Source organism: Myotis yumanensis, unplaced genomic scaffold, assembly GCF_028538775.1.
Source record: "Myotis yumanensis isolate MYYU_CA2020_CCGP unplaced genomic scaffold, mMyoYum1.0.hap1 SCAF_2, whole genome shotgun sequence".
In the NCBI taxonomy this organism is placed as follows: Eukaryota; Metazoa; Chordata; class Mammalia; order Chiroptera; family Vespertilionidae; genus Myotis; species Myotis yumanensis.
Window position 1 is genome coordinate 53593702 of NW_027223753.1, and position 26125 is coordinate 53619826.

A 26125-nucleotide genomic window follows, 5' to 3' on the forward strand; every position below is an offset into this window, starting at 1 on the left:
GACAAATGATTATATCCAAAATCCTGATTTCATGGCATATTTATTTGTGAGAGATTGGTAAAAATTGGAAGAATCACTTTTACTGGGTATTTGGGAGATAAAAACCTTGATTGATGTTTTGAATCAAATACTAGAACTGAGTTATTCATATACTTTCTCAATTGTTAGTTAAATTTTCAGTGCTTTAAGACAGAATATTAGATCTCAGATAGTATTCTTTCTGACAGGAAGAGACCAAATAGTCTCACTATTTCCTACCAATGAATTTTGCCTAAAAATCTTGATTCTTGATTTTTTTTTTTTAATCTTTGAGGTTCAGTCTTTTCCTTTAATGCCAAACTGAGGACTTGAAACTAAATGTTACCTTTAAGCATCATTTGTCAGTAAGCAAATCCCTCTGCTACATTCAGAGTCAAACGCAGGACTGACATGGGAACTGCAAGAGAGCATTTGATGACATTCATTGCAAGTGGAAATCAGCACTTAGAGATTCTCATGAATGGGCAATCAGGAAGTACCTTCTAAATAGTGGCATGCATTCAAAAATGTATGTATGTTTGCTTATCGTTTGTAAACAATGACTGACCAGGGAGAAAGACAATTTCCACTAAAAACCAAGTGTAACATTTCAGTTAACAGTGTTTGAAATCTTCAGCTTTACCATTATGGTTTCTCAGCAGTTGTAACACATTTTGGCATGAGAAAATCAAGTTCACATGTATTTCTTGAGATCCAGAAAACAACTTAGATGTCATTTGGCAACACGTTTTGCTGGTGACAAGAGCCAATATGTTTCTAGATGATATATATAAAGCAGCATGGTATGAAGTATTGAATACAAGTTCAACATTATCAGTGAGCACACAAAAGGCATTTAAGGGGCTGAAGCTGTCTATGTTCTTTTCTCCCTACAGACTTTAATGAGCGAAATTTGGTTATGTTAACCTTTCATTTTTAAGTTATCATTCACCTTTTAATGATGTTTATATATCTCTAAATTCCCTCTAGTGAATATATGTTTTTCCTCTGTGTTGACATAACCTTTAATACAGTTTCGCTTCTGAGCGTAGTCTACAATAACCATGTTGTCCTTTGAAGAAAATATTCTGCCAGAATCTGGAATGTTTCTTGGGAGTTACACTGTTTCTAATGTTCAGCAAGGGGGCATGTGCATTGTTATTATGCAGTCAGTCTATTCCTCCTTAAGAATTCTGGAAAGTAAAGAAATCAAAGTTATCAAGACTCCACCACATTCTTTTGGCTCCATCCAGTAGGAGTTTCCAATATTAGGGCAATAGCTGTGTGGAAACAATGGGCTAAGCTCCCCCATCTTCAGTCACTTCTCTTTACCACCACCATCCCCCTCACCACCAGGGCCACCATCACCCCCACTGGCACCATTATCTCGCCACCATCATCATCATCACCTCACTGTCACCACACAGACAACTTCCCAGGCTTTCCAGCAAGAATACTCCTTACTTCCACTATCAGGCAAATTAGCTTCGTAATAAGGAACAAAGAAAGAGAAAATTATTTGTAATACTGGTGGAAAATATGCATTGGTCATACGGTATTCAGAGAAAATAATAAAATCCATTGGCAAAGCAACTGAAGCTGGCTATCATATTATCTTGAAAAGAGTATTTGACTTCATTATATCTCAGTATTTTTCTAAAACATCTAACTCTACAAGTAAGTATTAGGTTAAAACCATTCGGGACTTAAATGCATTTTAAAATAAATTCTACTTGTCGCTTCTACAAGAAATGACTTAGAACAATGATTAGTTTATGGCTAGAGTTCAATTCTATGACTAAAAGGATAAAGGATGACTCCAAAGAAAAGATCAATGTTCCATATTGAAGAGAAATGGTTGGATTTTTGTTTTGTTTTGTTTTTTGGGTCTTTTTTTTTCTACTAATGATGACAGATATTCATAAAGAAGAGAAATGATGCCATCCCATTAGATATCTCACTGGCACAGTATTCCAACTAAAGTTCCTGGCTGTTTCATACAGTGGCACAATAATACAGATTTTCTGCATAATCTAAGAATGAAATCTTGTCATTTTCAACAATGTGGATGGACCTCGAGGCTATTATGCTCAGTGAAATAAGTCAGACAGAGAGAGACAAACACTGCCTGATTTATCTTCTATTTAGAATCTCTTTTTTCCTCCTGCAAGAAAAAAGAGTGATTTCTCTTAAATGTTTTCATTTCTTTTTTTTAAATTTTGACACTATTACAGATGCTTCCATTTTCTATATCTTTGCCCCCCTTCACCCAGACCCTGCCCCACCCCAGGCCTTCCTTCACCCCATTATTGTCTGTGTCCATGGGCTATGCATATATGCATATAGTTCTTTGGTTAATCTAAAAAACATAACAGAGAAACAAATGAAACAAAACCTATAGATGCAGAAAACAGATTGGTGGTTGCCAGAAATGAGCAGGTATAGGGATAGGCAAAATAGGTAAAAAGGGCCAAGAGTACAAACTTCCATTTATAAAATAAACTAGAGGCCTGGTGCACGAAATTCCTGCATGAGTAGGGTCCCTAGGCCGTGCCGGCAATCAGGGCCAATTGGGAGCTTCCTTACCCCAGCTGCCGGCTGCTGGTTGGGGCTTCCTTCCCCCAGCTGCTGGCTGCTGGCCAGGGCCTTCCTTCATTCCGCGCCACCCCCTGGTGGTCAGCACACGTCATAGCAAGCGGTCGAACTCCCGGTCTCCCAGTCGAACTCCTGATGGTACAATTTGCATATCAGCCTTTTGTTATATAGGATAAGACATGGGGATGTAATGTACACAGATACATACATGTATACACATATACATACATTACATACATACTAGAAGAATTTTTTTTCTTTTCTTTTTATTGTGGAAATCATTTCACAATATATGTAAATTAAAGCATCATGTTGTACACTTTAAGTTTATGAAGTAATGTATGCCAATTATTCCTCAATAAAACTGAAAAAAGTACAATACCATGAAAAACAAGAATAACATTGAAAATCTATGCTTGTTCATTAAATGCCAGGAATTTTAATGAACTGCCTCAGAGCTATATACAAACAAAGGAACAGTGGATCTTTGGAAAAATAGATTATCTCCTTCATTTGAAAAACAGAGAAAGTTAGAATCCTGGGAAAATAGGAGGTATTTTACTAAGTTTCAGTACCATTTCAAAATCCCAGAAGAGAATGAAAAAAATCTGCAAGGCTAATTATTGCAAAGCTTCCTAATAACAGATTTGGTATAGTACTTAAAAAAAATCTTAACATATGACTCAGCAATCACATAACTAGTATTTGCACAAGAGAAAAAGTATATCCACACAAAATCTAACTGTGATTTTTATAGCAGTTTTATTCATTACTTCAGAAAACTAGAAACAACTCACATATTCATGAGCTGATAAATGGATAAACGAATGGTGGTATATTTACCTAATGGAATACTAGTCAGCAATATCAATCTGTTGATGCATACAACAAGATGGATCTATCTTAAAAGCATTAAGCTAAGTGAAAGAAACCATACACAAAAGGCTAAATACTATATGATTCCATCTATATAACAATCTGAAAAAAATGCAAAAGTCTAGGCTACTTTAAGTTCTAATTTTGAGATTATGCTTTAACTTTTTTTAAGAGACAGATTTCAATATTTTTAAGTAAACATTGGTAAAAATCAGTGAAGGATGCCTTCTCTATATAGAATACACTAAAACACGTAGAAATATTAATAAAAGAGAACTAATGATATTCCCCAAATCAAAAAAAAAGTTGTTATATTTAATAAAGAAGAGACGTTTTGCATATGGAAGTGCAATTATTTTATATGTAAAATAAATGTGTCAACTCCAAAATGATTACCAAATAATTTTCTAATTATGAGACATTTAAAAAAATCAAGCATAAACATCAAACATACCTCATTATCAGGGACTTTAAATTGAAATGAGAGAATATATCAATGTGCCATGCTGAGAAGATAAAGATCATGTTATCTCTGAATTTTTTATATTCTCCAAAGGTCAAAGCTACTGCATCATAAAAATTGTAATGTCACAAAGATGATAAGTTGTATGCTTTTTATTCAAGTTTTGCACATATATTATTGGAAACCTTAAATTGCTGAAACTTGAATTGTCAAAATCAGGTCATGTTAGTTGCAATCTTGACACTATTAAAATCAATTATCAGTGATTATAATGTAAAATTAATTATGACACTAGTTGTGCATGCCCCCACAATTGACAGAGAATTGCATTTACCACTCTTGATATGTTAAGAGGAGACATGAAATGAACACACAGAAAAAACAAACAAACAAGAACTTATAGACACAGACAACATATGGTGGTTATCAGCGAGAAGGGGGCTAGGGGGTTGGAGAGTTAGTAAAGGGTAAAGAGGCTTAAAAATATGGTGACAGAATTTGATTTTTTTATCCTCACCTGAGGGTTTGTTTGTTGATTTTAGAGAAAGAGGAAGGCAGAGAGAGAGGGAGAGAGAGTCAGCAATGTGAGAAACATCGAACAGTTGCCTCCCATACACACTCCCACTGGAACCTGAAAACTAGGTAGTGCCCTGACCAGAATTCAAACTCACAACCTTTTGGTGGGTGCGATGATGCTCCAACCAACTGACCCACCAGACCAGAAGATGACTTGACTTTGGGTGGTGGGCACACAATGCAATATACAGATCATGTATCATAGAAGTGTACTCTTAAAACCTATGTAATCTCATTAACCAATGTCAGCCCGATAAAATTAATAAAAAATAACATTTTTAGCTGTAAAAATTTTATTTTAAATATTTGGCTTTTACTGAGTTTTTCCTCTTTCTTCGAAATGTGCTAATCAAGGTGGCCTTCCCCAAAATGTGGATTTTTATTTAAAATATGATGGAATTTTACTTATATTTATTTTAAGCAAAATCATTGAGAAATTCCTACTTAAATTATCTTTTATCTGTTTTGTCTAGAAAAAGATTAACTTCAATAGTAATGGTAATAGCTACTATTTACTGAGGACCTAGACTCACTCCATATGATATCCTTTCATTCTCATAACATCAGCATAAAGTGTACACTATTACTTCCCTTGCACCAATAAAGTAATAGCTGACATTTATTAAAAGCTCTGTACTTTATTTTTTAATATATTTTTATTGATTTGAGAGAGGTAGGGGGAGAGAAAGAAAGAAACACCTATAATAATAAAAGGGTGGGTAATATGGTAATTAGACCGGACAGCCCAACTACTTTCCGGACATCCTTATGGACAAAGCCAGGGCGGCAGGGCCAGCTGCTGCGGAGGTGGGAGCTGAGGCAGCTGGGGCTGTGAGTGGGACCCTCTGGCCTTGGTGAGCCCAGGGCTCCACCCCTGCACCAGCCCAGCCGCCAACCCAGCGCACGGTTCCCAGGTCCCACAGTGCAGCCCCCGCCTCTGCTGACCCTGCCCCGCCCAGTGTCACCCTGCACCCCAGCCCCCAGTTGTTCCTGCCTGCGGAGTGACCCTCCCTGGCCCCCCGCCGGGCCATGCACCCACCAGGCAGGGGGGCAGCATGCTCTGCTCTTGTGGCAGCTCTCCAGATGTCCAGGTGGAGAACCGAGGAGGACGCAGAGCTGGTGATAATAATAGCTCCTGTTTACCATTCCCTTTTGACTTCACCACCTTCTGACTGCAAGTTGCTTGACCTTTCTGAATCTCAAATGCTGCCTCTGAAAAATAAGGATAACAATCGTGGCGACTTCACGGGGCTGACGCGAGGATGAACGCAGGCAAAGGGTTCAACACAACACAGAGCCTGGCACAGTGTGAGCGCTTGATAAACAGGAGCTATTATTATCGCCAGCTCTGCATCCTCCTTGGTTCTCCACCTGGACATCAGGAGAGCTGCCCTCCTGCCCTGTGTGTGCATGGCCCGCGGGGTCCAGGGAGGGTCCCTCCGCACACAGGAAATTCTCGGGGCTGGGGTGTAGGGTGGCGCTGGGCGGGGCAGCGTCAGCAGAGGTGGGGGCTGCACTGTGGAACCTAGGAACCCGCAGTAAAAAGGAAGGAACTCCTACCATTTGCAACAGCATGGATGGAGCTGGAGAGCATTATGCTAAGTGAAATAAGCAAGTCAGAGAAAGATAAATATCACATGATCTCACTCATTTGTGGACTATAATGAACAACATAAACTGATGAACAAAAACAGATCTAGAGACAGAGAAGCATCAATCAGATGCTCAAACCTCAGAGGGAAGGGAGGGGAGGGTGTGGGTAAGGGGGAGAGATCAACCAAAGGACTTGTATGCATGCATATAAGCATAAGCGATGGATGCAGACAACAGGGGGTGAGGGTGAGGGCAAGACGGGGGATGAGGGGACAATAGGGGGATAAAGACACATTTGTAATATCTTAATCAATAAAACATTTTTTAAAAAAGGGAACCAGAGTTTTCTTGACACCATACCTGAACATAAAGCTGTGACACCCACCGAGGCCTCGCTGATGTCAATAAATTGCTCCCCAGTAGAAATAAAACAGCGATAAATATGAAGGGGAGAGTGTGGATGAGAAGTGAGCAGGAAGCACTGGTGGGGCACAGTATTTACTGCAGACTCCCTAGATAGCGGGACAGTTGCCAGTGGTCAGTCAGACCAGTACCCCAGAAGCCATCGAGGATCATGAGTGGGAAGGTTACCATCCAGAAACCCTCTCATAGCTCATTGTTTAAGGCAGAGATTTTAATTTATTGTAGCTGCTAACTATTGCACAGCTGACTGGAGATGCCCTCAGTAATTAAAACTAAAGGTGTTAAAATCAAAATTTATTCTTTCATCCCCTTTATTGACCTTTGAAGAACTTTCACTGGGATGAAAAAGAACCCTCTCCAAGCCAGCCCATGCACATGCGCATTGGAGTCTGGATGCAGCTCCACTTCATCCACCCCAGGGATCCGCACCACCGTCTACTGGTTTGCTTCAGCCAGAAACCTCAAGATCATCTTTGACTACACTTTCACATGACTTTAGGTGAATATAAATGTTTTCACTTTTTATTATGGAAAATTTTAAAATATAGGTGAAAGGAGAAAGAACAGTGTAATGAACCCTACTCATATACCCATCACTCAGTTTCAACTATTATCAACTCCTGGCTAAGCATTTATTATTTGACAAATATCTATGATATATGAGTCATGTACCAAGTTCCAAACTAGACCTTAGGGATCCAAAGATGTATCAGATTTGACTGTAACCCAACCTGGAGGATATAACATCTGGACTTGGTCCTTGATAGGTGAATAAGAGTTACCCGGAAAAAGAAAGTTGTCCTTATTCATTCCTTCTCTTTCAACAAATAATTATTATGTGTGAGGCACTGTCCTTGGTGCTAGGGACACATAAAGAAACAAGATTGCGTTTCTACCTTCTTGAAGCTTGAATAATGGGAAAGAGACATTAAACATGAGATTAGAAATGTGATGAGTATCTTTTCTTAAAATATATTTTTATTGTTGATAGTATTACAGATATCTCTCATTTCCCCCCCTTACTACCCCTAGCCTACCCACCCACACCCAGGTCTTTACTACTCTATTGCCCACGTCCATGGGCTATGCATATCTATAGTAATAATCTATAGTAATAAAAGGGTAATATGCTAATTAGACTGGGAGACCTTCCGGGAGACCTTCCAGACGTCCTTCCGGACAAAGCCATGGTGACGGGGCCGAGGCAGAGGCAGTTAGGAGCAATCAGGCCAGTGGGGAGGGCAGTTGGGGGTGATCAGGCCAGTGAGGGGCAGTTGGAGGTGAGAAGGCCGGGGGGGGCGGGCAGTTGGGGGCAAGCAAGCTGGCAGGCAGAGTGGTTGGCGGCGATCAGGCAGGCAGGCAGGTGAGTGGTTAGAAGCCAGCAGTCCCGAATTGCGAGTCTCCAATCCCGAGGGGTCTTAGATTGGAGAGGGTGCAATCCAGGCTGAGGGACAAATTTCATGCACCGGGCCACCAGTCCTATATAATAAAAGGGTATTATGCAAATGGACCGAATGGCAGAATGACCAGTCACTATGACACACACTGACCACCAGGGGGAAGACACTCAACGCAGGAGCTATCCCCAGCCCACAGACCCTGATCGCCTGATCGGGGCCTGCCAGCCAACTTCTCGGTCCCTTCCCCCCAGCCTGCAGGCTCCAATTACCCGATGGCAAAAGGGGAACTGGGGTGGGTGGTGGTGGGTGGCAGGCCAGCTGCCCAACTACATTAATGCCTACCAGAAACAAGAAATCCCCCAGAGTAGAAATGGGAATTGTTAGTTGTTACTATGAACTAGAGTTTATTCCTATTTTATGGAAAAGATAATCAAAACACACAGATATATTAAGTAACTTGCCCACTATCACATAGCTACTAGCATAGGTTAAGCCATGCTATCTCATCCCACTGTTGCAATTTTAGTCACTATTCTGCCTGATGTTCTAAGCAAGAAGCAAATTCTTCAATGTCACTCAAAGGAACAGACTTAAAATTTGACTCCTCAATTGAAATCTTTCACTACCCTTATTTCCTCATATGTATACTTCATCTTCATGATGTGTACATATTCACTCCAACACATTTTTATTAGAATGTTCAGTGGATCATAAAAAAAGTGTAACACATTTAGTATTTTTGTCTTTAATCCTAGAGTGTTCATAACATCTATATATATAAAACCCTAATATGCAAATAGACCGAATGGTGGCCCTGATAGCCTGATCCCGTCTCTGATAGCTCGGCGCCATCAGTGGATGTGAGTGGCAGCTGCTGGCCCTGATTGCCCCTCAGGGCTTCTCCACCTCCCCCTGCTCCTGAGGGACAATCAGGGCCAGCAGCTGCCACTCACACCTGCTGCCAGCGATGGCCCCACTTGCACCTGCTGCTGGCACCAGCCCTGCTTGCACCCACAGGCGGTGCCAGAGCCACAGCTCCCACCTGCTGCCGGCGCCCAGCACCGGTCCCAATTGCACTGTCAGCAGTTGCAAGCAGTGGCTGCCAGCCCCAATCAACCCTGAGGGCTTCTCCACCTCCCCCTGTTACTGAGGGGTGATCGGGGAAGCAGCCACCGCTTGCACCAACTGATGGCGCCGGCCCTGCTTGTATCCACTACAGGTGCCAGCCCCAATCACTTGGCGCTGTCAACGGGTGGGAGCGGCAGTGGCAGGAGAGGGGCTGCGGCAGAGAGGGGACTGGGGGGCTGAGGCAGGAGGGGCCAGGAGGGGTGCAGAGGATGGGCCAAGACCAACCCCTGTGCCCACTGCAGCCTCGCAGCCCACAGCTCCTTTCAAGGTGCACGAATTCATGCACTGGGCCCCTAGTAACATAGAAAATACATATGTACACTTATCCATTGCATCTATTCTTATACAGCAATATGCAATCAGAGGAATTTTTATTTTATTTTTTATTTATTTATTTTTAATATATTTTATTGATTTTTTTACAGAGAGGAAGGGAGAGAGATAGAGAGTTAGAAACATCAATGAGAGAGAAACACCGATCAGCTGCCTCCTGCACACCTCCCACTGGGGATGTGCCCGCAACCAAGGTACATACCCTTGACTGGAATTGAACCTGGGACCTTTCAGTTCACAGGCTGACACTCTATCCACTGAGCCAAACCAGTTAGGGCTCAAAGGAATTTTTATTGATAAATAATCACTTAAGGTTTTGATAGATTTGTTGACATTGTGAATGATATATAATGCCATAATATAATCTCAATACATATAACTATCATGATTATGTTGATACAAGGATCCTAAATGGCTAAAGATCATAGTTATCACCTAACAGATGTGATATCATTAGCTTAAAATATCAGCTGTTTACAATCTCAATTGGATTACATTTGATAGATTTTTTTTTTGTCAAAGAACAATGTTGTGACATGCGGTTTTTCTAGAGAAGTCAGACACTCCCATATTACATAAGTACAGGTGCTACTTATTTAGTTACTGGATGCTTTCTGTTTAAAACATGGTCTTTTTACTTCCTCCCTTAATAGATTCTTTGAAAATACCAGAAGGGAACATGTACCTGTCTTTTTTCATAGTTAATATTTTTGTCCTTTTGCATACTTGCATATTGACATATTTATAATTGTTATTGCCCATATAACTTCTTTTTAAATCATAGAAAACATTAGCTTCAAATAAAATGTGATATTTAAAACTTTAATAAAACATTTTTTCAGTAAATTCTTAGAGTTACAAGGACAGAGCAACTTACAGGCCGTAGGTAACAATCATCCAACTTAGACTAGCATCATCTGAGCCATATCCTTGTTGCAACATAGCTCTTTAGTGTTTAATATCTCAATAAAGGCGATATTTTCCACCTTTGTACCTCACTGGCTATTTAAAATACTTTCATTACACTCAGCTTATTGTCTTAGTTCTCACTTTTAAAATTATCTATATTTAAAAAACATATTTAACAAAATTATTACTTTTTTCTATAATAAATTTTAGTCGTTCTCTTAATAGCTTGGAAAAAATGAATCTTTTTTCCTAATTAAAAATAACAATATTTGCTAATATCTAGATATTTAACAAACTCTCCAATGTTCTGCAGTAAAACTCAACTACCCAAGAGAATTGAAGTAATTTACAATGACTAAGTTTTATTGTTTTGTCCTTACGTTTTATATCTTTTTTTTTTTTGTTTTTGCAAGAGGAGCAAACTCAACTCAAGCTGATTTAAATACAAGTAATTACTCGGTTTGTGTAATGGCAAACGCAAGCAAATCATCTGATTTAGAAACTCTAATATCATCAGGACCTATTTCTCATTCTTAGTAGATATCGCATTGTGTTTGCCTTATCCTCAGAATCCATGTGGGGAACTCCTCATCAACCAGGAAGAGTTTTTTGGGTTTTTTTTTTTCTTGTTTTGCTTTGTTTTTCCTTTTTTTGTGCCAACTTCAAGTAAATGAGAAAACATCTCTTTTAAAGATAATCCTGTTAGGCTTGATTTGAGACAGCTGCTCATGTTCATTCAGCAGTGGCTAGAAAAATGTGGTGCTGTGAATAATCTACATCTTAGCATATTGGCTGGAACATTCTAAGAACTCGATGTATGCTCATTATTTGTATTATCCAGCAATCATAGTGTCTCTGCTACCCCTCAAATGGAAAACAAATAAATTAACAAAATTTTACTACAGCGAGGTTGGGGATACTGTTACTGAGAAAATGGTCACAGAAATGGGTCACAGCCTCAAACCTCGAGTGGCCACCGTTCCACCCTCACATTCAGACGAGTTTTCATTTTTCTCTCACCAGCAGTGTTCTATTTTGTCCAATGTAGAGATATGTTTACATTTGCCTCCGCTGTTTTTGTCTGTGGATCCATTCTTTGTTTTTTTGAGACAAAGAACTCGGACCCAAATACCACATTTTGGTGTCACATTGACATTGACTCATACAATTTTATAAAGGGAAGAGTAATCACTAGAAAACACTTGCATTCTTGATGCTAAAATAAATTGCTTCAATTTTTTTATTACTAATAATATATCTGCTAAGATGAGATTGGCAGGGGTGGGGGGTGTTTGTTTGCTGTTGTTCTTATTGTAGTTTCCCTTAATCATTTTCTCTCTATATATTTTTATTGTTGTTGTTAATCTTCACCTGATGGTATTTTCCATTGTTTTTTTTTTTTTTTTTTTGAGAGAATGGAAGGGTGGAGAAGAGACAGAGAGAGAGAAAAACATCAATGTGGAGAGACACACTGATTGGTTGTCTCTTACATGGGCCTTGATCAGGGACAGGGATCAAGCCTGCAACACAGGTACGTGCCCTTGACCAGAATTGAACCTGGGACCCTTCAGTTTGAGGCTGATGCTCTATCCACTGAGCAAAACCTGCTAAGGCTTCTATATTTTTTAATGAACCAATACTTGTGTTTTATTAAATGCTCTCACTGCATTTGCTGATGCAATAAGTAAGATGATGGTAGCTTCTAGATTCGATATCATCTAACTAAATATCACTAGTTAATAATTGAGGTGTACTGTAGGAAAAAAAATCCATCAGCTTTAAACATCCTTGAACCTTCTGAGTGCATCTAGTTAAAACTTGACTCACCTTCGGCAGGTTTTCTTTCACCTTCCTAAAGCCACCTCTCCAGGTCTAAGTACTCTCCCTCAGGAAGTGATATATTTAGTTTTGAAACACTTGTGTTTTTGAGATTTTGTAGCTTTTTAAACATATTAGTAAGAAAAGAATGGGCATATGCTTTACCAAGTCTGTTTTTCAGTTAAAATTTCAATTAAGCTAGATTATAAAATATGCAGGGAAATCTGTCAAATTTTCTGAGAAACAAAAAGAAATGGACAGTGTTGTGTGTTCCAATTTTGGTTACTAGCTGATTTGAAAATGGCACCTTTAGGAATGTCTTATTTCCTTTCCTCTTCTCAATAAATAAAGCAATTTCATGGTATCTGAAAATGTTAGAAATGCGCTCGTAAGTTCTAAACATTACAGAGCCCTAAAGCGTATATTGTTTCATATCGAATGAGAATGCTTGTTCCCACGTCTCCCCATACCCCACATAATCATAAGGCTTCTGATATAGTCATAAAAATGTATTTATCAAAAATATATTCAGAGACCCATATCCAGTGATTTAAATATTTCTGAGGAGCAAATACTACAGTATATGTAGTCCTTCTAAATGGATTTCTTAATTCTCTGAATGGATAAGCTCTTTGCTGAATAAGATCATGTTTATGGAGGATAAAAACGTGTCCCTAAATAATTTTCATTAATGAAGAGATTGGTAAGATTTTTATAACCAGTGAGACTCCTCAAAGAACATGAAACTCCATCCACAGTATTAAAACAGCAGTGAAATCCTCTAACCAGTTTGATATTTACACAGTTCATTTTGTTTTTTATTAGAATATCTAAATTCCCATGTCCATTAGATGAAAGTAAAGTCTTAACAAGTATTTGTTTAATATGCTTATATATCTCTTTATATAGGTCATTTTAATAGTTTTGCTTTTAATATCAATAAATGTAGGGTTGGTGTCTGGAAACAGAATGATAACTTCACTGTAGACTAAAGATGTTTAACACCATCGCATCACTGCTTGCAGGAAGACATGCTGAACATTGCCCTGCCATATGTTAAATACAACTGTTAATTAAATGCAAACAGTATATGCATATAATCATACACCTCTACAGGGTTCATATTTAAGTTCACTTAGCTTGTTATTAAACCTTTTAGTTGTTGCCAGTTGAGCAACATATAATGGCAGAATATTACAATATTCTCAAAAGATTATTTCTTCTCTTTCAGAAAGACTGCACCTCAATTCCCAGTTACTCTTCTAGCTTGAGCTTTTTCTCTATACACATATATGTTTAAATCAAGGCTGGATGACCGCCAAACAAGTATAACCTCTCAATAGGGGTGACATTAAGAATTTTTGTGGTTTGTGCCTTTGAACAAAGTAACATATAAGCTCCTACCCAATGCCTACGTTCATAGTTCTTTATTCATATTCTTCTTTTGTGTCAGTGACTTTTAGATGGAAAAATATCACTTCAGCTTTAAGCTTTGCTCTTTTAGTGCTTGCAGATTGTATTTTTTTCATAACACCTACTAACACATAAATGTGATGTTATTACGACACATGAGAAACAGAAAAAGAATGAGTGGGAGAATAGGATATTGGATATCTTGACGGTAAAATACATATATTGTTGATTTTTTACACAAATGAATGAATATTTTTTTAAATAGATATGGTGTCCTATTTTACTTTTTCCCAAGGTTTGGTGATTTCCTACACTCTATGCAATCTATAATAATAAAAGGGTAATATGCTAATTAGACCAGACAGCCAAATGACCTTCCAGACATCATTCCAGATGAAGCCGCAGCGGCAGGGGGCCAAGGCAGAGGCAGTTAGCAGGTGATCAGGCAGGCAGGCGAGCAGTTAGGGGCAATCAGGTAGACAGGCAAGTGGTTGGGTGATCTCTGGTAGGCAGAGTGGTTAGGGGCAATGAAGCAGGCAGGCAGAGGGGTTAGGGGTGATCACACAGGCAGGTGAGTGGTTAGGGGTAATCAGGCAGACAGTCAAGTGGTTAGGAGCCAGTGGTCCCAGACTGCAAGAGGGATCTCGGATTTCAAGAGTGTGCAAGCTGATCTGAGAGACCCCCCCCCCCCCCTGCACAAATTTCGTGCACTGGGGAGCTAGTTCTATATAATAAAAGGCTAATATGCAAATCAACCAAATGGCAGAACGACCTGTCACTATGATGCACACTGACCCCAGAGAGCAGACACTCAATGCAGGAGCTGTCCTCTGGTGGTCAGTGCGCTCCCACAGGGGGAGCGCTGCTCAGCCAGAAGCTGGTCTCACGGCTGGCAAGCGCAGTGGTGGTGGTGGGAACCTCTGCCGCCTCTGCAGCAACGCTAAGGATGTCCAACTGCTGGCTTAGGCAAGAAGCAGGACCAAGCCATCAGTCAAACTTCCCCCGAGGGCTCCTGGACTGCAAGAAGGCGCAGGCTGGGCTGAGGAACGCCCCCTGCAAGTGCACGAATTTCATGCACCAGGCTTCTATATAATCTTAAAAGGCAAAGGCAGAGTCTTGTCAACCACATTCCTCCTTGAATAATATAATACTTAGTTTCTTGTAATTTACGTGTCAGTAAGGACTGATTCATTAAAATGCATGCAGGTAAATGTTTGTATTCTTTCATCATAAAGTTCATAGTTGCTTAATTTTATTTTCTTCTGTAAAATACCCATAACATCTCAACAGCTATGGCAAGCAAGGATTCAAATGTTCACTTTCTTTAGATCTCTAAACAAACAAAAGGGGTGTATCCATGACAATCAAGCCAGTAAGTACCATCAGTATGTGAACCATCAGTATGACATGCAGTTGCTGAGAATTTATGAATGTGTAAATGTAAGTGCATTATGTGCTGCTGAATTTGTTTATGATTTACTTGAACAAAAGCACTAGGTATGTTCAACCCCAAGAATGACACTGGCTGGAATTAAATATTTCTATTTTTTTGCTTTATCATTTTAAGGAAAGGGGGTTTGAGGGATTTATTTTGGTTTTCAGATTTTTGATGGAAAAGAAGGGAGTTGGAGGTAACAAATCCTTTAAATATGTTGTCAAAAATATGGTAAGCATTAAGCTCTTGTATTCCTATTTCTAAGGAGGGAACGCATGAGGGACTAAATCTGAATTATACGAACACTTAAAAAAAAAAAAGGCAAAACTTTCTGTGCCTTAGCTGCTTCCATGACTCTCATTTGGTCACTCTTAAAATGTTCTACATTGAGCTGGTCTAGTCTAACTCTAGCTAATTCTCTGGTAAGTTTGAGTGCTAAGTAATGCCTGCTTATACTCTTCTATATAATAAATGCATTTTATTTTTTAAGAAACTTCCTTTTTTTGTTTGTATATGTCTTTATAATAGTTCTACTTCCTTAGTTATTCATCTAGGAACTTTGACCAAACTATGTATATAAAGATCAGGAAATACTTATAAAATAATAAAGATTATGAAAAGAGGCCAAACTAGTTTTATTTATTCTCATCATTTATATAAAATTATCTATGCTAGTTTATTTGGATCCCAAACTTAAAAAGCCATGAAAGGCTCTGTGTTACCTATTGCATTTAAACAGATAAAAGTTTTCTCTAAAATGCAAGGCCACATGTTCACTTAGCTCAAACTTCTATTCTGTTTTCATTTTCTCTACTCCTGTATGTATAGCCCATATTCCAACCAAACTGGATTAAAAATTTATAAAAATACCTCCTAGGTCCAAGGCAGTGACTGAAACATAGTGATAAATATTAAACACATGAGGAACATACATATCAGATGGAACAAAACTTGGTGTAGCAGACCAGTTGTCTTTATTTCTTTTTAATAAAAATGTTTCCAGACAATTGATTTAAAATGTTCATGTAGTAACTTCCAATTGGCCTTAGGATAATGGCTCTTGCTTAAATGTAAATCTTCTTTTTACATTCTTCCTCAAAATGTACACATTTTAATGAGATATGCAAATAAAATCACACACAATTCACCTTTCCCCTATTCCAAGGAGAAAGACAAGTGAACCTTAAAAGACTTGTAAGTAGAAAAATAAGCACAAAATACTAGCATGTATATCAATAGAGCTTATGCAGTCACTTCATGGATACAAGACATGCAATGGAGAGAGAGGGTGTATGAAAGACTGTGCCACAAAAAAGAGGATCATGGAGCCTAAGACCCAACTAACACATGGATTAGCTTCCAAAAAGAAAAAGTTTACCATGAAGTGCTAAATGTTGAATACTGGTGAAATTTGGTAACAGACAACATTGACTACAGGAAGATAATCAAATGTGAAGGACTAAGCAGAGATCTCAGAGAGGCATCAGACTGGGAGAGGGACATAGAGAAAAGAAGGTATCTTTTTTGGTGATAAAAAAAATGCATTCCACAAACCTACTATGAAGGAGGGAAGAAAACTGTAACATAGCACTCCAAAAAAATTGGATATAATCCTAAAAATAATAAAGATGAAGAAAATATCTTGAACTAGATATTTCAAAAGAAAAATGTGAATGAATAAAATCAGGGATAAATAAAATATTATTTCCTCAAACTAAGGTAGACAATTAAAATAAATAAATAAAGCCATTTGGTAATGGAAAATAAAATACAAGCTGTCCAAACTGGAATATATTTAAATAAAATTTATTAAAGATCACTGAAGAAAGAATATAAACATTCAAAAGAAAATAATTTAAAAGAGGGGAAAAATTGAATAAGTCAGGCTAAGAAAATCAAGCAGACATTTAATTAGAGACACTGAAGCAGGATAAGAAAATAAAAAAATAACCAGAAATAATATTTAAGCTACAATAATATTAAGCTACAACTCAAAATAAGAGAAAAAATAAATCTACATATTAAAAATATCTCATCATGTATCTGAACTAATTGACCCAAAACAATCAACTATAAGATATGTCTTATAATCAATTTTGGAATTTAAAGGCAGAGAAAATATTTCTTCAAGTCTTTTAAGAATTAAATATAAAAATTTTTAAATAGAACATATATAAGATTAGAATAATAATTCTTAAAACCAAAAATTCAAAAAGTTAGAAGAAAACCAGCATTTTCAAAAAACTCAAGGTAAGTGTAAGAAAAGCATTTTATATATCAAGTATATTTTAGACTACAGAAAATTTTTAAATATATAAAAATTCAAGACATATTGTACTGCAGAATCTTTCCTGAAAAATGTGTTGTAGAATGAACTTCATCCAACTAAGAGAAGTATGAGTGAGAGAGCATTAACACATTTAACTATAGACTGTGGATTAAAACAATGTTGGAACAGAGCTGGAGGAGTAATATGTAAATAGAATGATAAATAGAATAAAAAGAAGAAAAAGGGGAGAGTAAGGACAAAATATAATAGATTTACTGATGTTTAAAAATATGTAAAAGGCTAAGAAAAATAGGAGGTTAGGGTACTAAAATTACATAAATACAAAGGTACAAAAATACAAACTTTCCTTAATATCAAAAGATATCAAATTTTTATGAACTGATAAGAAATGATATCCTGCTAAGACACTAAGTGAGGTGAGAGAAGCAAAGTAAAAAAGAATATTAAATACACACACACATATATGCTAATTTTTCTGATTAAATGAAGATAAAACCAGAAAATATATGTATCTGCTTAATTTTGTGAAGAGAAACACAGGAAGAATAAATAAACTTTAAGCTAATCCAGCCTGTTTGTCTACATAGAGTGGGGATAGTAGAATGGGATGGAAGAAGTAGAAAGAACCTGCAGTTCTCTGAATATACCTTTTTGTATAGATTTAACTTTAGAATCAAATGTCCTACACATTTAAATATAAAACAAAAATTTTAAAGATGAAGAAAACTACAAAATAGGATACAAACAGAAACATATGAATGCAATTGTATTTCATATATAACATAACCATATAGAAGGAAAAAAGTACTAATTTATGTAACATTTGGAGAGAGATAAACCTCTTACCTGCAGTCTAAAGGGAGAAAAGCTAAAAATCTTCAACTGTACAAACGTGTGTGGTGTGTGTGTGTATTTAGTGTTATTGGTAGCAATTCTGAAATCATATCATATACAATTCTTAATGTTGTTGGATAACAGCATTCTTCAAATGGAAAAAATGTAGATACAAAATGGAATGGTGAAAGTAATAAAAGAAATTTGTTATTGGGTATAAAAATACAAATTATTAGTAGAAAATTATGAATAATAAATACCAAGCTCTGTCCTGTGCGGGACTGGGAGCAGTGCCCCAACCCCCTGATTGGCCCTGCCCTGTGTGGGACCCAGGGAGGTGGGGCAGGTACCTAGGGATTGGCCTGCCATCTGCCACCCAGGGAGTGGGCCTAAGCCAGCAGGTGGTTATCTTCCGAGGGGTCCCAGACTGTGAGAGGGCACAAGTGGGGCTGAGGGACACCCCTTCCCACCCGACCCCCCCTCCAGTGCACAAATTTTTGTGCACTGGGCCTCTAGTGTCTCTATCTATCTATCTATCTATCTATCTATCTATCTATCTATCTACAGAGTTAAGTTTGTTGCTATTAGCCTGTCTGGATTTCAAATGTGTGCTGATATAATATATATATACAGAGTTAAGTTTGTTGGTATTACCCTGTCTGGATTTCAAAAGTGTGCTGATATTATATATTTATATATATATAAAATCATACACATGCACACATTGAAAATGGCCTAAAGCAGACATCCATGTAATTATAGTTGCAAAATGAAGACATTTTGGAAAGAACATTGTACCATAGTTCATTCATTTGCAGTGGCTCTTTGTTCCTTTTTCCTGTGGAAATTTTAGAAATGAGTGTCAAGTTTGAAATTAGCTCTAAGTTGGGGTTTTGTTGCTTGAACTCTGCACTGGGTCCTCAAATAAACTGATGTGAATGTAGTCTTCCCCACTCCCCACATGGTGAAGAAGCAGCCACACCCCAACAGAATAGGAGAAAAAATCTAGAACTATTTCAAGTTTTATCTTTTTTGTATATGAAAATGAAATAAAGTAATAATAAAATATAAAAATAAAACACCACAGCAAAGATAAAGAATGCCTACAGCCCAGCCGGCATGGCTCAGTGGTTGAGCATTGACCTTTGAACCCGGAGGTCATGGATTCGATTCCTGGTCAGGGCATATGCCCAGGTTGTGGGCTCGATCCCCAGTGTGGAGCGTGCAGGAGGCAGCCGATCAATGATTCTCTCCCATCATTGATGTTTCTATCTCTCTCTCCCTCTCCCTTTCTGTCTGAAATAAGTAAACTCAATAAAAACATTAAAAAAAAGAATGCCTACAACAGGCTCATCAACAGACTTGACACAAAGGACCAGGACTATAGAGCAATGGCTGATTTTAGGGTTATGGATGAGAAAATACAAGATGAACCTAGCAACTTTGTATGCCATGAATAAGTGAGTGCTGAAGAAATTTTTTTTAAGTGCTAAATACTCTTTATTTGATAGCACAAATAAACCACACTAAAATGCCTCTCATTCAGTAAAAGGCAACAGTTTAGAAACAGGGAATTTTTTTAAATTGGCACAGTTGGGACCAAAAAGATAAAATGGTCACTGCCAGCTTATCAGCAGCTCTTGCCTTTAACAGGCTAAAGAAAACAACTTGAAACACAAGGAAGTCTTGCAGGTCTAAGAGACAGGGAAGGGATTTCCTCAGAATTTAAACATATTAACACAACCAGTCATATAAATCTAAATATAAGCCAATTTCCTACAGGTTTTGAGATGGCAATCACCATCTCTCGCGAAAAGTTGATCACTAGGCATCAAGTCCAATCATATTTTTAGAAGGGAAGACAGTCACAGCACATGCTGAACCAAAATTATCATCAGAGCTCAAAAAGCTGACCATATTCATCTAACCACAAGCCAATCTCATTTAAATCAGGATTGCCCAAAATGAAATGCTCTATTAGCCATTCGTGATCTGAATTCTGGTGTATGAGATCAATTTAAATATGGTACACATAAAAAAAGTCATGAGACATTTGTAATAAATTAGGCAGTGGCCAACTATTACTCATTAGTAGCTTTTTTGAGATAAGCTATAAGTGTGCCCTTTCTGCCCTCTTCTCAATGCCAGCGAAGATCATTTTTGTCCCAGGGATGTACTTCTTGGGATTCTCCAAAGCCTCGCCCCAGGTGATACCCTTGTTCTTGCTGGCATCCGAGTAAGAAAATACAGGGGCCTGACCTGTCTTTCGCCCAAAGAGACCATGGAGATTTGGCCCAGGCTTGTGCTTGCCTCCCTTTTCCACAGTATGGCACCGGGCACACTTCTGAACAAGAATCTTCTTGCCCTTCTCAACATCACCCATTTTTAAATCGCTCTGTAGTCATGCACGACACTGAGATCCCCACTTGGAAGCCGGATGTCCCATTCTCTTTGGAGAACATTTTTTTTTTTTAAGTTTGATTCCATTTCTGTTTTTTGCACAGGGAAAGTGGCATTTGCCTCCTCAGTCACTTGATTCTGGACACTTGGGAAGAAGGGAACTTCTCCCTAAATAGCTACTAAGTTGTATCTTTAATTCAGTTATTCTCCTAGGTCATGCTCCTATTTCATAAACTTTTTATTTTGCTTCTAATGAATGAATATGGGAAAATAATGAGAGAATTTAGAAAGGGAAAAATAAAAAGTTTACAATGGAGAAACCCAGCAGACATCACCGTAACGACATCAACAAGATTAAAATCCCCAGCTATTAGTCACATTGATGTCACAAAGTGATGCAATGAGAAGGGCATTTCCACTCTGCAGTGATCTTTCCCCTGATCATTAACCCCAGTTTAATTATGAGAAAACATCAAACAAATCTAAATTGGGACATTCTACAAAATAACTGACCAACACTCTTCATAAGTGTCAATGTTATGAAGGGAAAGTATAGACTGAGAAACTTTTCCAGATTCAGGGACACAAAAGTGAGACTATGACAAATGCAACCCAGTAAACTGAATTATCAGCTGAATTATAAAAAGGACATTAGCAAATAAACAAACAAAAAAATGATTGAAATCTGAATAAAGTATATAATTAAGATTAATATAATTTTCTGATACTATTTTTCTAGTTTTGATAAATTTATCATAATTATGTTAATGGAAATTGTAGTATATAGGAGCCCTCTGTACAATATTTCCAAAACTTCTATAAGTCTAAATGGATTTCAAAATTAAAAAGTTAAAAAAATAAGTCATTGGGCCTTATATAGATTCCAAACATATGCCTAAGGCTGATTTATACTTTTGATATTGTTTCAGACCATCCCAAATTTCTATATCTACTATGACACAGATGGGCTATTAATTTTTCTTCTATATTATATGCTACTGATGGTGTGTGAAGACAAAAAGTGCCATTTGATAGAGGAATTCTGTCAACTGCTAAGTCTGCTCTTCTCTCTGAACATATTATCTGTCTGGGTTTCTAAGCCTCTTGTCTGTTAATGCTATATGGAGTGCAGTTTTGAATGTTTCTTCTATAGTTGATCTTTCATCTGTATTTACTAACAAACGTCTTTTTTTAACTAGAAAATATTCATTTGTTGTATTTTGAGAAAAATAAAGAAATTTGACTGGCTTATCAAAAAACTACTGTGTAATTTGAAAATACTATATGAAAATCTGATATAATCTATATCTATAGATCTATATATCTATATACCTATATATCTACATATCTATATATCTATATATCTATATATCTATATAAGCATAAGCGACCAAACAACTGAACAACCAAATGACTGAATGTCCAGTCGACTGGTTGACTGGTTGCTATGATGCGCACTGACCACCAGGGGGCAGACGCTCAATGCAGGAGCTGCTCCCTGGTGGTCAGTGCGCTCCCACAGTCAACCTCCCGTGGCCAGCTTACTGTCCATGACCCCACTGTCAGCCCCTATCGGCCCCGATCACCAGCCAGGTCAAAGGACCCCACCTGTGCACGAATTCGTTCACCGGGCCTCTAGTATTTCATAAAATAAAATGGACTTAGATTGGAACAAACTAACCACAGCTCCAATAAAATTACATACCAGGATTTCTTCTGTTATTTGTGCATGTTTTCAACTTTCAGATTCACTTACCTACACAAACAGATTTCCATTGTATATATCTTAGTACAGCCCTGTTCACTATGAGTACAACTTGATTCTGAGTTCTCGTATTATAGTGCTACTTTCTTTCCATCATGAACCAATTTTTTTAAAATATATTGATTTTTTTACAGAGAAGAAGGGAGAGGGATAGAGAGTTAGAAACTTCGATGAGAGAGAAACATCGATCAGCTGCCTTCTGCACACCCCGCACTAGGGATGTGCCCGTAACCAAGGTACATGCCCTTGACCGGAATCGAACCTGGGACCCTTCAGTCTGAAGGCCGATGCTCTATCCACTGAGCAAACTGGTTAGGGCTCATGAGCCATTTTTAAGCTATAACATACATCATTGTGAATTGGTGATTTTACAAGTTTTCTATTGCTGTGTAACAAGTGACAACAACCTTAGGAGCTTAAAAAAAAAAGACACATTTATTATTTTACAGTTTCCATAGAGCAGATGTCTTGTCAAGACTTTCCCAAGTCCTCTGTTCAGGATCCCACAAAGCTTGATCAAGGTGTTAGCTCGGCTGCATTCTCATTCAGGTATTTGGCTGGTGAAGAATCCATTGCCAGGCTCACTCAGGTTATTGACACAGGTTATTTCCTTGTTATTATATGACTCCAGGCTCTAGCTTTCTGCAGGCTGGAGGTTTCCTTCAGTTACCAGAGGTCACCCACACAGGTGACCCACAGTCCCTAGCCATTTCCTAGTCTAGAACCTTGCCACATGGGATTTTCCAATATGGTTGCTCCCTGCATCAGGCTTGCAAGGAGAGTTTCTATTTCCATTTTATCCAGCAGAGAGTCTTATATAAGGTCCCTAATCACAAGTGACATTCTATCACTTTTGCTATATTCTATTGGTTAGATGGAAGTCATAGATCCCATCCATAATCAAGAGGAAGTGATTACATAAAGGCATGGACACCAAGGGTAGTCATCTTGGAGGATCACCATAGGGTATGTCTGGCACAATGAAGAATTAAAACAAATAACACCTCCACAAAAAGGAAATTAAATAATTGAAAATGCGAAAACACGAATCATGTAAAATTATGTTCTTTAAAAATGTCAATTGAATGTTGGCTGAAAGATTCTTGTAAAAACAATGCCAACCATTAAAGGTGCTAAGATTATAAATAATATAACAAGAATATATAAAAATTATAATTAAACTAGAGGCCTGTTGCATGAAGTGATTCGTGCAATAGGCCTTTCTTTCCCCTGGCTGCTGGCACCGGTTTTCCTCCAGCACCCAGCACCCAGGCCTTCACTCTGCAAAGCCTCATGGCCCCGGGGCCAGCGGCGCTGCTCTGGCCCCCAGGCTGTCAGGCTTCACTCCACCACTTGGAGCCTATGTATGCAAATTAACCACCATCTTTGTTAGGTTAATTTGCATACTCTCCTGATTGGCTGGTTAGCGCAGCAAAGGTATGGTTAATTTACATGTCTGTCTATTATTAGGTAAGATTTGCATATGATATATATCCAGGAAAATTTATTTTTCTTTGAAAATATTAAAATTCATATTAGCCATTTAATAGATCATCTGAAACCACCAGTATTCAGAATAATCTCCTTTAAGAAACATCTTCTGGAATACTGATCTTTTATTAGATAATAGTCTATGTTACCTCATCAAGAGAAAGACAGATTGGGGGAATTTTTCTCACTCTAATTACAAAGTCTACTTTCATATTTTTCTCATAAATAAATTTATTATTGGTTAATATTTCAGTTAATGCAGACATTGTAGTAAAAGTTGCAGTAAAAAAACAACAACAAACATCCCATTGCCTTCTAGGGAAATAATTGATATGCAATGAGAATGCATAGCATTGTTTTTATACATTACCATGATGGAGCTTCAGCTAAATTGTGACAATGTAGAGGAATGAGTAGACAAGATCCCAGATTTTCTGGCTATTTAAAGCAGGCACTATTAAAGCATGCCGTTGCAACTATTTATGTAAAAGATGGGCAAGAAGTGATCCCAGAAAGAAAAATAAAGTTAATCACTTATTTTGAAGTTGGTTGGGTGATGTCTTTGTAACTCAATTACTAAGAGCAAATATCATGTTAACACAGTTGAAATAATAAGGGAAGGGATATTTTACACTGTGGGTCTTTCCCTAAAGACACTGTTTCCTATGCTCACTGGTTCATTCCTAATAGACATTCAGTCAACTGCAGTGCATCGCATTGTCTATAGTTATTCCTTTCTCCTAGCCTACAAAGCCCAAATATGCTATAAACTACATAAGGAAGTAGATATGAAAGTCATTAAAAATATAAATGGAGTACTTCAAATATGACACTATAATCAGAAAGTGACATCTCTGTTTTTAGGCTTAGATGAAGCCCCAAAGAAGATGAAGATAGTCATAAGTTTATGGAATGTTGCAGGGAGATTTTTTTTGTAAATTTTCAACATATAGTTTTTTTATCTGCTACTTCAGATGGTAGAGCTATCACCTAACACACCATTTCATTTCTGTAGCTTAACTTTTAAATAGCGTGAATGTGTATTCCCCTGAAACACTTGTTTGCTTTAGTTGCTCTGTATCCACATTATCAAGACTGAAAACTAACCTAGATATGCTTAAATCATCTCACATAAAGACTTCTTACATATTCAGTTTTGCTCAAAGCCGTCAGCTTTATACAATAATTCTCATCTAATTGTGGTAGAAAATAAGAAAATTATACATTAATGCTACATAATGAGTTTATAGTTAAATACCTTTCACAAAGGCACAGGCCTCTCATTGTTATGAAGCGAGTTTTTCCTTTAACAATATTTCCATGTGATTAAATTAGAGATCAGATAACATACTTATGCAGTATTTGCCCCATAGCAATATAAAACTCAAAATCAGTGGCATTATTCTACAGATTTATCCCATTCTACATGCAAAATGAACACAAAATAAATAGGTAAACCAAATATAAAATGTAAGACATGAAAAATTTATCACTTGAAAACAAACAGAAATAGCAAAATAAAGAGAAGGAAACACGTGATAGCAATAGAAGTATATAATCAATACATAAATCTGAAACTTTACATTTTCAATAAGCATTATAGATGGGTTTTGTTAAGGTATCAATGCTCTAAAATGGTAAGTTTAAATTGTATAATCATTTCCATTAATATACATTGCTACTTCAGGCTAAAGATCACATTCATTTACTTTTTTCCCCCAAAAAATTCAGTATTGTTTCATTCAAACAAAATCAAAGCATTAGTTCAACAACTAAAGCTACATCTGGCCAATTTACTTGATGGCAGAATAAAGTGGGTGTAGTTTATTTATAGATTTGAAAGTGATCAATTAGCCTCTGAAAAATTGACTATCTAGTCATGTTAGATCATTATTGTGATTGTCAAACACTATGCACTAAGTATTGGTTGAGACATTGTACCAGGGGTGGAGGCAACTGTAAACTATTTTAGTGTTATCAATGCCTCAGTTGAGTCAGAACTTCTTTAGAACACATATAAGCTGAGGCTACAGGTATTAGAAAAAGCTCTTTAAGAGTTTTATTTGCCTTGCATCTTCAGAAGCTGGACAAGGGTAGGATCTGTGTTACATAGACAAGAAACAAATATATTTGGAAACATCAATGTTCTTTAATTTCAGAACACATTTCACATTAAGAATTGCCAAGTTGAAGATTGCGATTCTTAAACTCTTATTTCCTCTCTGTCCTTGGCAAATTAGACTGAGATGAGTAAATACATCCTGGAATATTGCATGCCATTTCCCCCTTTTTATGGCTTGTTACTTATCATCTTCATCCACAATAATTACTTTCCAGTTTTAATAAAGCTTACTTTAAGGTTCCT

The 26125-nt window shown here is 37.4% G+C and overlaps 1 protein-coding gene across 1 annotated transcript; it reads right to left on the reverse strand.

Moving 5' to 3' along the window:
• Window positions 1-20214: 20214 nt before the first annotated feature.
• On the reverse strand, window positions 20215-20487 carry LOC139001843 (cytochrome c-like). The gene has a single exon (XM_070403376.1). The coding sequence runs from the start codon at window positions 20485-20487 to the stop codon at window positions 20215-20217; it is 273 nt and encodes a 90-aa protein (XP_070259477.1).
• Between the last annotated feature and the right edge of the window lie 5638 nt (window positions 20488-26125).